The sequence below is a fragment of the Pristis pectinata genome, chromosome 19 (assembly GCF_009764475.1).
Source record: "Pristis pectinata isolate sPriPec2 chromosome 19, sPriPec2.1.pri, whole genome shotgun sequence".
NCBI lineage: Eukaryota > Metazoa > Chordata > Chondrichthyes > Rhinopristiformes > Pristidae > Pristis > Pristis pectinata.
This window is the reverse complement of record NC_067423.1, coordinates 20,097,209-20,115,064: the sequence shown is the minus strand read 5'-3', so window position 1 is coordinate 20,115,064 and position 17,856 is coordinate 20,097,209. Positions and strand designations below refer to the sequence as shown.

Below are 17,856 nucleotides of genomic sequence, written 5' to 3'. Positions count from 1 at the left end.
CTATTAATTGATTCAGTAAATGGGAATCATGAAAATGACGATCAATGAAAAAAAATGTGAAGCAGAGCACTTTGCACCTCAAAAGAGTACTCTCTAAAAGGTGAAGACATAGAAGCAGTGCAGGAACAATTGGACACGAGGGTCTATGTCCTTAGATTATTAGAATGCCAGGTAAAGGAGGTAAAATCAACCAGTTCTGTGCAATGCCAACTTTTCTATCAAGTGAGCAGCTGTACAAGGGGGTAGAAGCTACAGTTAGGGAAAACTGTGGTAGGACCACACCTGGAATACATTGATTAGTTCTGGGCACCAAACCAGGAGGATGAAATATTGAGTTTGACAGAAGTGCACCGGAAATATTTGAACACTAAGGTTAAAATATGAAGAGGTTACAAACTAGGATGGCATCCTCTGGAATTTAGAAGGCCAAAGGGATGATCTGATCAGTTTTCAAGATGTTCAAGGGGAACGAATGGGGTTAATGGAGGAAAACTATTTCTGCTAGCTGGGAAACCTAAAACTTTCTAAAATTGAGAACTTGGCATTTCAGGAGTGAATTTAGAACAAGTATGCTAAATGAAACTTTTTAATTTTCCTGTAAAAAGAGAGCGATAAATAATAATGATAGACAAAGTAAGGCAGCTCTTAGCCTTACTAGCTTTTAGAGAGGATAGTGGGAAGAATTCCTCTATGCCCTTATCTCAAATGCTTGTAATTTCTCCTTCAGGTGACTGAAACAAAAATGAAATAGCTTTGCCCCACTTTGCTTTGCAGAAATTCAGTTAATGATTAGCTTTAAAAAGGATATCTGCAAAATAAACACTTAGAACCTTCTGAAGGGTTAGAAGAATTTCTATTAAATTGATATGCAGTATTACTGTTATTTATCAAATAAATTTACTTAATTACTCAATAACCAGTGTGAAGAATTCCAAAGATTTGCAATATTCTGATTGGACTGATCCTGAAACACCATGCTTCAAGCATTACATGTTTGCATGTGGTAAAATTCATGTTACTTTGCTACGTGCAAACACAGTGCAACATCAGAAGCTCAAATTAATGAATGGAAAAGTTGTTCTTTTCATTACTCAGGTCATGTTACAAAATCCTTGCAGAGATATTGAGTCGATTAAGACTGCCTCAAAAGAACTATAAAACCAAGAAACTAACTATACATAAATACATAGAAGTTACATTTGAAGACCATTAGGCCCAATTTAAACTACCTGCATTCAAATAGCTCTAATCACCTTGTGTCCACCACTCAAAGTATAATTCTACCCATTTATCAGCCCAATAGGTTTCATGCTCTGAAAGCTTCTATCTCTTTAGATAGGTGACACAAGGGAAACATTTGCCACAATGTGAATGTAATTGGCAACTCCGCATTGCTCAAAAGGATTCCAAAGTCTAACAGAGTTAAGTAACATGGACACAAATCTGGCCTGATTTTCCCACACTATCCAGGTTAAGTAGAAGATAAAAACAAACAAAAACATTTTAACAGGTGAAGTTATTATGTGGAATATTTGGTTCAATTTGAAGATAATGAAAAATAATAAAGAAATATAACTGCATCCAAGTATAAAAGAATACTTTGTTGTTGCCACTGACCAAGAAAAACGAGCCCCTTACACACATCACCCATTTCTGAATTTTGCGAATTATAAAATCTTTTATAAAACAAGGTGAAACTGTCTGAAGTCAATTGTAAGTGGAAAGTGACAGCATAATTATATCACAATATTTAAAAGTGTAGTGACTGTCATTTTAGTCCTTGCAAACCCATAATTTACAGTTTAAGCTCCACAGTTGCTCGCTATTTCTAAAGTGCTCTTAGTACTCAAATTATTTTGAGGACTGAATCACTGACCCATTTTTCAAAGAAACACAGAGCCCCAAAAAAAGTAATCCAACCTATGCACTCACCAAATGGAACAAAATATTTGTCAAATCTCAGGCTAAGACAATAAGAATTTATGGTGATGTTCAGTTGAATACAGCAATTTTACGTAAGAAAAAATAATGTGGAATTTCAATTCATTAAAGTGCATTGATTAAAATCAATCAATATGAAACACTAGTACTTGTTCTTTTTTAAAGAAAACATTTTTTTTTAAAGACAAGTGCTTCAAATTACATGATATCAGAGAATAAAAACAGGAAAAAGAGGCACATTACCTTTGCTGTAGTCTGGAAAATACAAAGTTAAAGGCTCAAAGCAGCCAGTATTTGGCCTAAATTTTTCCCAGACAATTTCGCTGATGAAAAAAACAGTGACATTTTCTTCAGCCTGTGAACAAGACATTTGTTGACGAAGTTAAAATTCATATTCCATGCTTACTTTTAAAAAAAGATCTGCTCCTGCTCAGAATTAATTCTGATTAATTCTATTGTAGTTATTGTTTGTCCTGTTATGCCTCAAAATCATCTTTTCTTAAAATATTGATTTTAATGCCAATTTATTGACTTAACAGCAAGTACTCAGAGACATCACTTTAGGTAGTTATACTGGATGGATACTGGAGAGCAGCCTGACCTCAGAAATAAAACCTTGATTCTATCAGTGCCCAAAAACCCAGCTATCTTAAGTTTAAATACAGTATATCCAAAAACCGGTGTGAAGAATTCCTAAGTTTCACAACTCTCTGAGTTTGGCTGATGTTGGAAAACCATACATCATCAGTATAACAATGCTCAAATTAGAAAATAGAACAGTACAGCACAGGAACAGGACCGACAGCACACGATGTCTGTGTCAGCCATGATGCAAATTTAAAATTTAAACTAATCCCATCTGTCTGCACATGGTCTATATCCTTCCATCCTCTGCCTCTTCATATGCCTGTCTAAATGCCTCTTAGATGGTGCTATCGTATATGCTTCCACCAACTCCCCTGGCAGCATGTTCCAGGTACCTACCACTCTCTGTGTAAAGTAACTTCCCTCATAAATCTCCTTTAAACTTCGCCTCTCTCAGCATAAAGCCATGCCCTCTAGTATTTGGAGCAACACAACAAGGGGCTGGAGGAACTTGGCGGGCAAGGCAGCATCTATGGAGGGAGATGAACAGTTAACGTTTCGGGTCGAGATCCTCCATCAAGACTTAATGTCAGGACTCGGTAGTCATCTGCAGTCTCTGTGAGTCCCTCTAGTATTTGACATTTCTGCCCTGGAAAAAAGATTCTATCTACACTATCTATGCCTCTCATAATTTAAAATTCTTCCAGCGGATCGCCACTCCGCCTCAGACGGTCCAGAGAAAACAATCCAAGTTTGTCCAATAGCTTATAGCTAACACTCTCCAATCCAGGCAACATCTTGGTAAACCTCTTCTGCGCCTTCTCCAAAGCCTCCACATCCTTCCTCTAATGTGGTATCCAACTACAGACAATATTCCAAATAAGGCCTAACCACACTTTTATACAACTGCAACATGACTTGCCAACTTTTATATTCAGTGCCCCGACCAATAAAGGCAAGTATGCCGTACGCCTTCTTCATCACCCTTACTACTTTGAGGGAGCTAAGGACATGCATCCCAAGATCCCTCTGTACATCAATGCTCCTCAGAGTTCCCTTATTTACTGTATACTGTTCTCTTACATTTGACCTCCCAAAGTGCAACACCTCTCACTTGTCCAGATTAATCGCCATCTGCACAGCCTCCACTACCTTCTGCAGCAGTTCATTCCAGATTGCAACTGTCCTCTGGGTGAAAAAAAATTCTCTCAGATCCCCTCTATACCTCTTACTTATTAAATTAAATGGATGGTTTCTAGTCTTAGACACCTCTGCCATGGGGAAAAGTTTCTTATATCCACCTTATTTGTACACCTTTATGAGCGCCCCCTTCAGCCTTCTCTGCTCCAGGGAAGGCAAAACCAGCCTTTCCAGTCTCTCCTTATAACAGAAACATTCTATCCAAAACAAAATATTCAGGAATCTCTTCTGCACCCTTTCCAGTGCAATCACAACCTTCCTATAGTGCAGCAACCAGAACTGCTGTGACCTAACCACTGTTTTCCAAATTTATGCCAAGACAAATATCCCATATGACTTCTTCACCACCCTTTCCATCTGTGCTGCTAACTTCAGGGATCTTTGGATTGTACACTGAGGTTCCTTTGTTCCTCAATATTCCCTGGGGCCCTAACTTCCATGATATACGTCCTACCCTAATTAGACATCCCAAAATGCGTAACCTCATACATATCAGGATTAACCTCCATCTGCCACTGCCCTGCCCAGCCCAGCTTCCCAATATCATTCCTCACTATCTACCCAATCATGGATCCTGCCTCAACAATTTCCTTGATAACTTGCCACTAATTGCCTCTAAAGCAATTAAATGCATTTCTACCAATAACATCTGTGTATCAGCATCAAAGCAAATATTCTTGCTTAAAGCTGCAGTAGCAATTATTAATTGGCAGTTATTTTTTCTGGTTTTGACTTTTACAAAATTATTTAATAGTATATACTTTCCAAGTACTGAAGATTTCCAGCTTTCTTTGCTGGATGAACTTAATGCCACTTTGAAAGCATGCCATCTGCCACACAGTTTTCTTCTGGGGACGACATCTCAAATGTAGAGTGAAGTACTACGTCAAGTGGCAAGCTTGTCAATTTTGTTTACATTTATGATCATTTAATGTGGATAGTGCATATTATTTCAATTAGCAGGATAACATTAAGGCTTTGAAATAATGTTTTAAGAAATCAAGAAATGTGAAATGGTGAATGTGCTTCAGAAACTGCCAATACTTAATGAGCTACATACCAATTCTTGGAACCTCAAAAATCCTGGCAGTAGGTTTGCATCCATTTCTCTTAGCTGTTCTGCTTTGTCCAACACCTTAAATGAGACATGTACATTTTGAATGAATTAATTAAATAAGAGATATTTCCCTGAGATCAATACTAATCTAACAATTTGCATGCAGCTTCCAACTTTGTCATTTTATCCATAAGCATACAATTATAGAAATCCATTTTTGTAAACATGTAGTGTTTCATCCATAATCAAGCTGAAAGTATTTATAATATCTTAACTAAACGGGAGTAGTGAATATATTATCATCAAATATTCATTAATGAGAGATCAATAGGGAAGGCAAGTAGCTCTCTTCTATGCGCTGGTTAATAATGTACATAACTAAGATGTTCAAACTTAAACTATGTAAACCTATGATTTTTGCACCACAGACCAGTTAGTGTTCATTCCTACTTCTCCTTAATGAATCTTGATGCTCTGGACAGAGTTTAAAAAAATGCCGCATATGCAAGACCTAGAATAATTCAGCACTTTAATCTTGAGAACAGCCTTGTAGTTAGTGATGTTTTGGAACATGCAGGTTCAGGAAGGGACATGACTGTGGTTGACTTCTTGAAACAGTTTCAATTATGGCTAGCAGGCACACCCATAGCATTTGTAGGAAAGCATTCAGTTGGATTCTGGAAGTGTTCTTTTGAAGGAAGGAGGATTGATTTGCATCAAGGCCAGTAAGTTTGTTAAGCTTGTTCAGTTATATGCTAACCAGCTTATCTAAAACTTTAACTACCTCAAAGGTTAGAAACTCCTTCCTAGCTTATTCTCAACACTGGCCAAATTTTCTCCCCCATATCCTTACAATCTCTTCTGCTTATATCTCATGGATATGAGGCTGCAAATAGATATTTGATATCTAATCTATTTGCAGACCTTATATCTATGCCATAACTAAGTGACTCTATTTCTATCTCTGCAACATCACCAACTCAGTCACTGTCTCAGCTCATCAGCTACTGAAACCCTCACCTCTGCATTTATTACCTCTGGACTTGACTACAACACACTCTTTATCAACCTTCCTCATTCTTTTCTAAACTTAAGATAATTTAAAATCTACTGTCTGACCTACTGCGTATTTCTGGCATTTTATTTCAGATTTCCAAAATAATTTGCCATTCTCTTCCATGAATGCTAACTTGCATAAAGTCTGCTTTTCTTTCCAATAGGACTTCTATACAATTTTTTTCCTTAAAGTTGTTTACCATCATTGCTTTCTTTCTCCTTCTTGTATTTGATTAGGTGCCCATGAAAATGTGCATTCATAACCATATTTTCTCCTGAACAAGACTTCAATTTATGTGATATAGATTCCAAATGAAATCCCACCCTTCACCAATCTGATCTCATCTCCAAGATAGTGTTCTCTGAACAGCTGCTCTTATCACAGAGATACACTCAAAATATAATGTGGTGCTTTATACATTTTCTCAAACACTTTCCCCCAAAATCATCCTTTGCCACATCTGATATCTCAGAAAAATTTTCTTCCTTCTTACAAATGTGAAGGATAGACAGCAGATCCTTCTTTGATTTTGCTTTTTTGTCATTCTATCCTTTCTTCCATTTTTGCCATGCAGTGTTTTTACTGTCACCTTTGACCCCAAACAATCAGTAATTAGCAAAGGCCTTAGCTTTCCTAATTTCTCACACACCCTTTTCTCAGCAATTTTCCATTGGAAATGCTCTTTCTCTCCTTTCACCTCCTTATTTCCTATCCTCTAGGGGATCCTACGTTTTCAGTAGGTAGCTGAAAAATCAACCTACTTTAACTTTTTTTTCCAATTTAGTGTAATAGCATCCATTGTACATAATGTAGTTTCCTCTACACTAGGGAGGGAGAGGGGAGGAACCAAACACAGGTTGGGTGATATAGAATATCGCAATCGGGTCAGCAAAAATGATTTTGACACTCTTCTCCATTTGTGCTCTGATCTCAGGATCCTATATTTTCAGTGATGCACAACAGAAGTGGAGAGCAGCACTCATCTTTTAATTAGTCAGTTTACAATCTTCCATTCAATGCTAAGCATATCAATTATAGTTGATAATTCTACTATTCCCACATAGTTTTACTGGACCCATCTATTGTTTATTCCTCCCATTAGCATCCTGTTTATTTGCTCCATTACTTTTCTCATTTTAATGCCTCTTCCTACCGCTCCATCACAAGCTTTCCTTTTTGTTCCTCTACAGACCCACTTCCCTGTGTGCTTGTTGAAAACCTGTTACATCTAACTTTTCGATTAAACATCAGTGACACAAAATATTAAATCCACTGAGCACTTCCAGCATTTTCTGCTACTACTTCCTATTTCCACCATTTGCCTTATGTTGTTTTTGTCTCAGTGTGATCTTCCACAAAAAAAATAGCCTCTCAGCTCACTGGCATAGAACACAGAACAGTACAGCACAGGAACAGGCCCTTCGGCCCACAATATCTGTGCTGACCACAATGCCAAATTATATTAAACCTATTTGCCTGCACTTGATCCGTATCCCTCCATTCCTGCATGTTCATGTGCCTGTCTAAATGCCACTATCATATCTGCTTCCACCACCACCCCTAGCAGTGCATTCCAGGCACATACCACTCTTTGTGTAAAAAAAACTTACCTAGCACATCTCCTTTAAATTTTCCTCCTCTCATCTTAAAGCTATGTCCTCTCGTATTTGACATCTCTACCCTGGGAAAAAGACTCTGGCAATCCACCCTAACTGTGCCTTTCATAATTTTATATACTTCTGTCAGGTCACCCCGCAGCCTCCAATGCTCCAGAGGAAACAAATTCAAGTTTGCCCAATCTTTCCTTATAGCTAATACTCTCTAATCCAGGAAGCATCCTGGTGGACCTCTTCTGCACCCTCTCCAAAGCCTCCACATCCTTCCTGTAATATGATGTACAGAACTGCACAAAATATTCCAAATGTGGTCTAACCAAAATTTTATACAGCTTCAACATCCTTACTCTTATACTCAATGCCATGACTCCAGGAGACATTCTATACTTTCTGCTTTTTCTCCAGAACCCCAGCTAATAATTTTAAAAAATCTAATGTCATTTCAGAACCACTTACAATGTACACAGTTTGATTGAGCAGATTTTGTTCACGGACCACTTGCTTGAATAGTAGAACAAACTCATTGAGACTATTACATCGCAAATATGATGTGCGTTCATTCTCAGAGGACAGCCAATTACCCTGCAGTTGGTTAAGTATGTATTCGAAAAGCATTCTTGAGGAAAAACATTCCACGCAGTTCACAATTACATGGGGAAGCTGCAAAGAGGACACAAAAATTATTAATGACAATAATGGCATCAAGTAGAAAGCCACAAATTCTCCTTATATATTTTCAGAGTACAGCAGAATATACCACACTTCAACAATGTTCAAAACTTACAGATGGATTTGGTTTTTCTTTACTGGATTAAGTGCAGATAGGGAGGCTACAATACCAAGTTTCCTGCGCCTGGGGTCATAAAGAAATCAAGATCCAGCAGGTAAGCAGGTGAAAAAGTTCAGAGGTGATATCTACCGTGATCTCTTCCTCTCCTTACAACATTCAAGCCTACTGCCACCTATATTCCTAAATTTACCCATCACAAGATAATTTGGGTAGGTGAGAAATAAATAGGAATACCAGCTAGCCTTGCTATTCAATTTCCTTGCCATATAGTGGTGAAAAAGCAGAGGAAATTCCTTGCCTTGGTGTGTTACTACATTTAGTGTCTTAATTCTCTCATAATAGTACTCACTTTCCAGAAGTAATTGATCTGTGGCTAGACCACTAATATTTCCTTTCTCTTAAGCGTTTTGGCAATTTTTATTTTGAGATCAACAAAACTCCAATAATCTGCAATATCCTGCTATTTGAAAATTTCAATAGTTCACCAACTGGCTCTCAGCCAATGTTTCCTATGCTCCAGTAAAACCCACCAGAACCACCCCCCCCCCCCCCCCCCACCAATTCCTGCAGTCCCCTGAAATCCACCTGGGCCACATTTCTTGCGCATGCTCTAAACTCATCGGTTTCACTGCAAAATTAATTATAATACTGGGTAATAATTTTTTTAAACTAGATTTAAAGCCTGTTGGGGTATTGATAGGAAAAACATCCAATAATCCAAAAAATCCACCAGTCTGGCACCACCAAAGTCCCAAGCATGCCAGGTTGTTGGAATTAGACAAAAAGTGTTTACATTTAAAAATGCACTTTACCAATATCTACATTAATACTAGACTTGCGTCAACTGCTCATTACCAACCTTCCATTAGAATCACTTGAAAGGGCATCAGTTCATTTGAAAGTTAGCTTTAGTCATTTTTTTTGTTCAAGTGATTTCCCCTTCTTGCAAAGAAATGCTCAGTTTAAAGTAAAATTGCCGAGATAAAGAAGCCAAAATAATGGTCTCGACCCGAAACTTTAACTATCCCTTTGCCTGCATAGATGCTGTCTGACCTGCTGAGTTCCTCCAGCAGCTTGCCTTTTGTTCCAGATTCCAGCATTTGCAGTCTCTCAAGTTACCAAGAAAAATAGTTTAGAAAATAATACAATTTATTAATTTTGTATTTAGTTGTTTGTGAAGAAAACAAATTACCTGACAAATGGATATTAATATCTCCACAGTAACTGATAAAAGTCTCTTCACAGGAAACTGGTATTACAATATCAGTCTCACCAGATTAAAGCACTCCTTCCAAAATACATTTTTCATGGTTTGACTAAATGAGCAAAGGAAATACTACATATTACAAAGTAAATGTCAGTGGATATGACAAAACATTTTTACTTTATGAGTATCAATTAAAATACAAGTATTCATATTCTACAGGCTAAGATGCATCTTGATGTTACTGCTTCACTATCTCTCTCTCCCTCTTTTCTACTACTCACTTTCTCTTCTCTTCAGTTATTTTGATTGAGAGTCAAATGATGACCCTGACATGGCAGGAAAATTTTTTACAGTGCTCACTTTCAAGTGAAAGGAACTGGTTGTGGGTGGCTTTAGACCTATAGGTGTTAAATGGAATGAAACCTTGCTTGTATTTACACAACAAAATGCCTTTCACAAGCAAAAGAAAATGCAAGGAGCAAGTTGGTCATTGCATTACATGGATAACTTTCTTCTTAGCAGTGCTTTGAAACTGAGGATGGCTTGCTTTCACTGAGGAAATGGTAGATGCCTGTGCACGATTCCTTTTAATGTGGGATGGACATTGCACACCAGCTAACACGTGCCTTGACAGAGTGAGGCCTTAGTCCAATGGAAAAAAGAGGTCCAAGGCAATTGGAGAATTTAATGATCAACTGTGAAAGAAATGTTAAGTTAACTCATATTGAATGTTTCAATCGCTTACTTCTGTAAGTAATCAATACTTCTTGGAAAACAAATAAAACTGCAGATTCTGGAATCTGAAACAAAACTGGAAATATTGAAAGATCTCACCCAGCCAAGCAGCAGATGTGGAAAGAGAAACCAGTTAATGTTTCGGGTCAAGGAACCCGAATCAGTATTTCTTCATTTCTGAAATATACTTTCAGCAATAACTTATTGTTAAGAATAGGCAACTATGGCTAGCAAGCATTATGAGGATAGGTTGAGTGATCTAAGGCTTTTTTTCTTTGTAGAGGAGGAGTATGAGAGGTGACTTGATAGAGGTGTACAAGATAAGAGGCATAGATCGAGTGGACAGTCAGCGACTATTTCACAGGGCAAAAATGGCTAACACAAGGGGCCATAATTTTAGGGTGATAGGTAAGGGGAATGTCAGCAGTAAGCTTTTTTTTTCTGCCACAGAGAGCGGTGGGTGAGTGGAATGCACTAGCAGCAGAGGTGGTGGAGGTAGATACATTAGGGACATTAAAGAGACTCTTAGATAGCCACATGAATGATAGGAAAATGGAGGGCTATGTGGGAGGGAAGGGTTAGATAGATAATAGAGCAGGATAAAATGTCGGCACAACATCGTGGGCCGAAGGGCCTGTACAGTGTTGTAATGTTCTATGTTCAAACCCTTCTATCACTAAGTTCTGTCAACTGTTGCAAAAATAAAAAAAGTCAAATCATCCGACATGATTTTTCTCTAACCACAACTGGAGTATTGTGAGCAGTTCTGAGGGGGACAGTTCTGGTCGCACTTACTGAACACCTTTTGCCCCCGAACAGGGTCACCTAGACATCTTCCCTCCTACATGAAGAATATATTGGCCTTCAAAGGAGTGCAGCATACATTTACAAGAATAAAACCTATATTCCAATAGTTAAATTATGAGGCTTGAATTAAAGGGCAATTCCTCTTCTAAGATATCATTAACACAACAAGAGAACCAGGGAGCACTGCCACCTGTAAGCTCCCCTTCAAGTCACACAACATCCCAACTTGGAAATACATTGACAAACCTTCATCACCGTTAAGCCTAAATTCTGGAACTTTCAACCCAACAGTGCTGTAAAGTACCTTCACTTCAAGAAGTGAACACACCAACACCTTCTCAAGGGCTATTATGGATGAGCAATAGATGCTGACCTCACCTGTGATTCCACATCCCATAAGCAAATATTTTAAAAAGTATTTTGAAAACTTCAGAGAAATTAGGATGATTTTATAACAAGGTTCAGAGAGAAATCATTTCTGCTGGTTGGAAAGTCTCGGGCTGGGGGCAAAGTTCAAAAAATTAAAGTCAGACTTACAGGAATAAAATTATGAAGCATATAGACATGCATAGAAGGTTTAGAATTCTCCACATTTTACTACTGACACTAGAACAAATGATAACTTTAAATCAAAAACTGATAAAATTTGTTAACCAAAGATGTTGAGGAATATGGGGAAAATGCAGGTATATGGTCCCAGAATAGCCACAATCTCACCGAAGTTCAGAATAGACTCGGAGTCTAAAGACCTACACTTGCTCAGGCATTTCACACAGCTTCAAGAAAAACTTCTAATTTTCATACTTCATTTTGTTCTGCACAGGATCAAACTGTTTCACTGTAAGCCAAATGATGACCCAAAACACTGCTTTCTGCTTTAGCTCAATATTTTGCAGGACCTCTGAGCAGAGAAGAATATCCAAAAATGTTTCAAGACAACAGCAGGTTTTTGTTTGAAATCCAATTTATTGAATGTTACAAGATAATCCTTTGAAACCTGTCACTTTTCACATTACCAGACTCAATAATAACTCTTTTCACAGGAGTTTTTATTTACCTTCCATGTCTTCAACAATGTTTGTATCACATAAGTTTTCCCTGTGGCTGTGTGCCCATACACAAAAATGGAAGGATAGCTATAATGTTGAGGCTGGAATAATGAATAAAGTATTTATAGAATTAAAATGTTTAATGTATGCCTTTATTTCAATATCTATAAATGTGAATTTTTACATTAATGTTAATATTTTAAACAAATTATTACAAAACATATTATGGATAAAGTAAATAAACAGAATTCCCACAAAACGCACTGTACGCACACCATGTAAATCAGTTATAATCATAATTCAACAGACATTTAATGAGAGTTGTATTACTTTCAGCCCAAAATCACATGCAATATTAGAAAATAGAGAACTACTAAACAAAATTGGACAGAGGAAAGGCATGGAGGGATGAAGGAAAGAAATTTTCCAAAGTAAAATATAAAATTAAAGGAAAAGAAATTAAAAGAAAACAAAGAGATTTTATAAAGGAAATGCATTTTCCGGTGACCCTTAATCACTTAACAGTCAATTGAGTACCTTTCTGACACACAATTGCTATTGCAGTGTAGGAAATACATAAAAGAAAAAAAATGTATTGCTGAGGATGAAAATAAAGGTTTTTTTTAAAGTTCTTGGTTGAGGAACTAAATATTGGCTAGGACACTAAAATTAAAATAAATGCAATGAAAAGTTTAAAACAGTAAAAAGGGTAGTATAAATATCCCACAAGACCTCACGGATGGATTGGTATGTTCAGCAACAAGTCAACTTTTAGGAATTGGCTCATGTTGCATCATCTATATCATATTTACCTTCAGCCTCCAGGACCTCATCTGAAGGTCAATATGATATAGTTGATACATTAAGAGCCAATTCCAATGGATTCCCACCGTTCCAAAACAGGCAGTGACTCTTGGGAACTTGGGAGAGAAAAAAAATTCCCTAATGAACAATGAAACTTAAAATTACAATAATAAAGATAACAGGAAGAGAAAAATAAAAGCAAAAAAAACCTAAAAATTATCTTCACTTAAATTCTTGATAAACTAATAATAAATATGATTGAACACTATACAAGGTCATTCTTTTCCTCAACTTAATACTGATTCATTTAAAATAAAAATTACCTCTCCTAGTAGTGACAGTAGAGTCACAATCTGAGAGTCCCGACAAATTAATTTCTCTTTCAGCAAACTGATTTTGTCTTTAGGAAATTCAGCATAATCAAGCTCAGTCATCTTTAAATATCTAAGAAAGCCCTCCTGTAGGCCACAAAATAAAAACAATTAGCAGGTGTAAAACTTAAACGTCTTTAACAAAATATGTTTTTATCTTAAACTTGTAAATAATATTTCATTTTCCTAAAGAACTGATTTTCAAAATAATTTTGATACAAATGACCAAGGAAACCTCCATATCTCACATAATGGAACCTTTATGGATAATAGAAAGTGGAAAGAAATAATCAACCCTTCCAATTTTGCTTTTACACATATGGTACAGCAATATCTCAGAGGTATGAATGAAGACGATTACAAATGAAATAAGAGAGAAATGGGAGACAAAAATGGTCAGTCCTGATAGAAAAATAAAGAGCAAGTTATCTAAGATAATTCAATTTTGCATCCTGCAGAGGTCAAACTGGGAGTGGGATTGAGCAAATGGTTGGAATCTAGACTACACTGCCAGGTACGAGTGGAGGCAGATTCAACTGCACCATTCAAAACAGGGCTGGATAAATAACTGAATGGAAAGAATTTGCCAGTCTGAGGGGAAGAGGGCAAAGGACAAAGGAATGAAACAAGCTGGATTGCAGAATTTTAGATGATCTCATCTGTGGAGGGTAACCCATTAGGAGGCTATCAGGCATAGGACTCAAATAAGCACTCAGGAAATGACTAAAGACAAATAGGAGGATTTCATCAGCAGGTGGGCTTTGGCAGGAATGAGGAAAGGTCCTGTTGATTGTGAAGTGATCCACCTTAAGTATTTATTCCATAACTCAAGGACAATAAAGGTAGGTCAATAAATGATAGCTACACCAGCAATGCTCACAACCTAAAATATGAATAAATTTAAACACCAGCACATGCACACCTTCTGGAAAATTGGCTCAGTTTCAACACTGATGCAATTGCACAAACATTTTTTAAATTTTCTCAACTATTTTGGGGGTTCAGATTTACAATTTCAAAGTTTGCCAAAATTTCTCTTGAGATCTAAGTCACAATATAGTTGTTGTCATATCATCTATAAAAAGAAAAGGGATCTCAGAAATCGAATGACTTTCCCTTATTCTAATATCTACAAATATACCTTAAGAAAGTCTATTCATTTTAAAACATTCCCATTTCAGTTTTCAAAGAAATTACCCCACTGAATTCATATGGGCTTTTTAATAATGAACTGATGAAGAGTCGGTGACCTGAAACATTGACTCTGCTTCTCTCTCCACAGAATGCTGTCTAACTTGCTGAGTATTGCCAGCACTCTCTGCTTTTAGTACTGAGGAGTAACTGCTCTGTTAGGTAGCATCTTTAAATATGATATTAAACCACGGTCTTGTCTACTTTCTAGAGTGGACACAAAGGATCTCATGACATTAATTTGAACAGGGGAAGGGTCTCCATTGTCCCAATACTTACCCATCAAACAACAGTGCAAAAATAAATTAACTAGCTCATCTCTCCATGACATAACATGGAAGCTCACAAGACTCTTTCATACTGCCTGATAATTTATGGAAACTATCCTGGCTTTGGGTATTCTAGGTCAACAGAAAGACCTCCCTTCCATCCCATTTGAGCCATGGATATGGTTAATATCATAACCAAACATGGAACACATTGAATCCTTTGGGCTGATCCATATTTCCTCCTAGTTGCCAAGATTTCCTTGTATATAAGATCAAGGAAATAGTTGGGAGCAAGGTAGAGCAAAGGGGTGGATGTAACATAGAAATGTGAGACAGGTAATGCAGCAATCATGAGGGAGTTTAAACTATATATAGACTTGAGAAGTCAAATGAGCATTAATAAGGTGAAGGATGAAGTTATGCAACATATACTAAATGGTTTTCTGGCCGTTGAGGAACAAACTGGAGAAAAGGCTCATTTAGATATAGTATTGTGTGATGAGACCAAAAAACCAAGAAATTAGTGAAGTGAGGGAAGGTAGAATATAACAATAAACTGTCAAGAAGTGTAAAAAAAAGGACAACAGTTCTTTGGATGCATGAAAAGGAAAAGACAAGCAAGGGAAAAATATGGATCCCTGACATACAGATACAGGAGAATTTATAATGGGAAATTTAAAAAAAACAAATAAATTAAACAAATATTTCACATCTGTTTTCAAGGAAGTTACTGAATGAGGATTCTAGAACCAGAGGACTTGGTCTCAGAATCAGGGAAAGGTCACTTAGGACTGAGATGAAGGGATATTTCTTCATTCAGAGAATGGTGAATCTTTGAAATTCTTTTGCCGGTAGGGTCAAGAAGGCTCAGACACAATTAAGATAGATAAGATTTCTGGATATTAAGGATACTAAGGATCATGGCGACAGTGCAGGTAAGTGTAAGCAACAAAGATCAGCTGTCGTTTTGATGAATGGCAGAACAGGCTCAAAGTACCAGATGACTACTCCTGCTTCCCATGTTTTTCGTGCTGTTCATGCCCAAATGGCTTCAGTAGGATGACATTACAGCTGAGGTAATTGAATGCCTTTTGTTTTGCATTTGCAGTGTATAACTGCAACAATTAAAATATAGACTGCTAAGGATTTTCTGCCAAGCTGAATCACACAACTTGCATCCATTTAGGACATTTTGCTGTAAGTGGGCTATGTAGTCAGAGTTGGTGGTCTGGAGCACAGGCTGGGGCCATGGTCCAGACTGTGGGGTGGATGTGCAGCCAACATCAGGGTCAGAACGCAGAACACCAGGAGGCAGGAACATGGGCAGCCGTGCAGCCAGAACAGAGGACCTGTATATTTCCCATTCCCTTTAAACTTACGAGGTCTACTGTAAAATTTGTAATACTACCATGTAACATGTAGAAAAGTGAAATAAAAATATGCTTAGTCAAATTTCCACCCAATTACATCCTGGTTATAAAGTTCTAGTTAACTGCAGGATTTTGCAACTTTTATGTGGAGGGGTGAAATCAGACGCTGAGGTCTAAAAAAGATCATTCACGGGGTGCACAGATTCTGGTAGGTCCTGTTCCTAAAGATACCACAGAATAATCAGAAAAAAATGGTTTTTTTTTCTAATGATCTTGCACAGTTTTCTATTTGTGGGAATGGGTTGCAAATAAATTGGCTGCAATATTTCAAACTAAACAACAATAATTTTAAATTTCAAAGTTACTTCAACTCCAAATATGCTTTTTATGGATAAACTTTACTCACACACCCAAGTCATTTCTAGGCCATCCACCTTATGGTAGAGGAGCAGTCAAACCAGCAATAGATTCTACTGTCACCAATTCCTCCACAATATTCCTCCAAAATCACACACACCCCTTACTCCCCCTACCCACCGTCACCTGTACCCCTCACTCCTCCCCCGCTCACCTCCACCACCTACAACACTCATTCCTCCCATCTTACCCACACCCCTCAGCCTACTATCACACGCAACCCTCAGTCCCCCGTCACGAACTTCCCCACCATCAACCCCCGTTACCCACTTTACAGCGTACCCCTCACCCCCCTAAAATCACCATCCCACCACCTCCGCTGTCACACGCCCCTGCACCCTCACCGGCCACTACCACCCACACCCCTCATCCCCTGTACCCCACACACCCCTACTATAATCAGAACCTCTCATCTTCCCCTCCCCAATCACGCCTCACCCTCATCACCCCCTCCCCTCAACCCACCTCATAACATTCCGCACCTCTCAACCTCCCCTCCATTATCTAACTCTGTAAGCCGCACCTTCCCACCGTTACATGCACCTCTTTACAGCCCTTCTCCAACTATCTTCCGCTCTTTTTTCCCCTCCCTTCAGTGCAACTCTGACCTGATTTTTTTTCCCGCTTTCCCGTTCAGCGCGCCAATTTTTTTAATACCAGGTGACCTTTAACCCCATGTCGGAACCCCTTCCTGCGCACGCGCACCCGCCCCCGCCCCCGCCCCCGCCCCCGCCAACTGCAGTCGGAATTGACGGTTGAAGTTCGGATCTGAAAACAGGGACGTCAGCGGGGCGGATCGGACCGTCCTCACGTCCTGCGTAAAGGTGCTTTCTGAGTGTTTTCATTGATAATCTGACCCCTGATTTCCTGCTTTTTGAGTCGTAAATATAGTAGTAAAACCGAGGAAATGGAAATAAAAGCAGAAAATGTTGGAAATACTCAGCTGGTCCCTCCGGAAAAGAGGGTTCCTTGCTGATAAATTAGTGTTGAGGACTGGTCGAGTTCTGACAAATTGACCACGTTGACTCAACCCACCTCGGTTTCAGCAACATACACAACTCCGTTATTCCGGCACGCCGGAGACTTTGGTGATGCCGGACTGGCTGATATCCCAGACACTGGATGTTAACTTAATACTCCGGCGCTTTTAACTCACTTTCTTTAAGATATTACATCGTACAGTTGTATAATAAATTTTACAGTGAACTTGGTAAGTTTCATGGGAGCCTGGGAATCAAAGCCCAGCGAGTTTCAAGGGAGCACAGGAACTGGGGGAGCATGAGAATCAGCACCCTGTGAGCCAGGCGCAGAACCATCGAGATTTAATCTGATAGTGATAATTTACTGCGAAACGTGCCAGTGCAATTAAAGGATTTAGAAATTAATATTT

The 17,856-nt window shown here is 38.2% G+C and overlaps 1 protein-coding gene across 4 annotated transcripts in view; it reads right to left on the bottom strand.

Annotated features, from left to right (window-relative positions):
• The window catches only part of orc5 (origin recognition complex, subunit 5), a 62,529-nt gene extending 45,437 nt beyond the window's left edge, over window positions 1-17,092 (bottom strand). The window contains exons 1-6 of one of the 4 annotated variants that reach the window (XM_052033896.1): window positions 17,075-17,092; window positions 13,172-13,306; window positions 12,053-12,145; window positions 7,913-8,116; window positions 4,787-4,861; window positions 2,185-2,296 (exon numbers count right to left, since the gene is read on the bottom strand). In XM_052033896.1, the coding sequence (XP_051889856.1) occupies window positions 2,185-2,296; window positions 4,787-4,861; window positions 7,913-8,116; window positions 12,053-12,145; window positions 13,172-13,282 (595 nt within the window). In that variant the 5' untranslated portion in view covers window positions 13,283-13,306; window positions 17,075-17,092. Of the gene's footprint in view, window positions 1-2,184; window positions 2,297-4,786; window positions 4,862-7,912; window positions 8,117-9,438; window positions 9,530-12,052; window positions 12,146-13,171; window positions 13,307-16,989; window positions 17,050-17,074 lie in introns of those variants that run through there. The other 3 variants (XM_052033895.1, XM_052033897.1, XM_052033898.1) reach the window with 3 other exon arrangements.
• Between the last annotated feature and the right edge of the window lie 764 nt (window positions 17,093-17,856).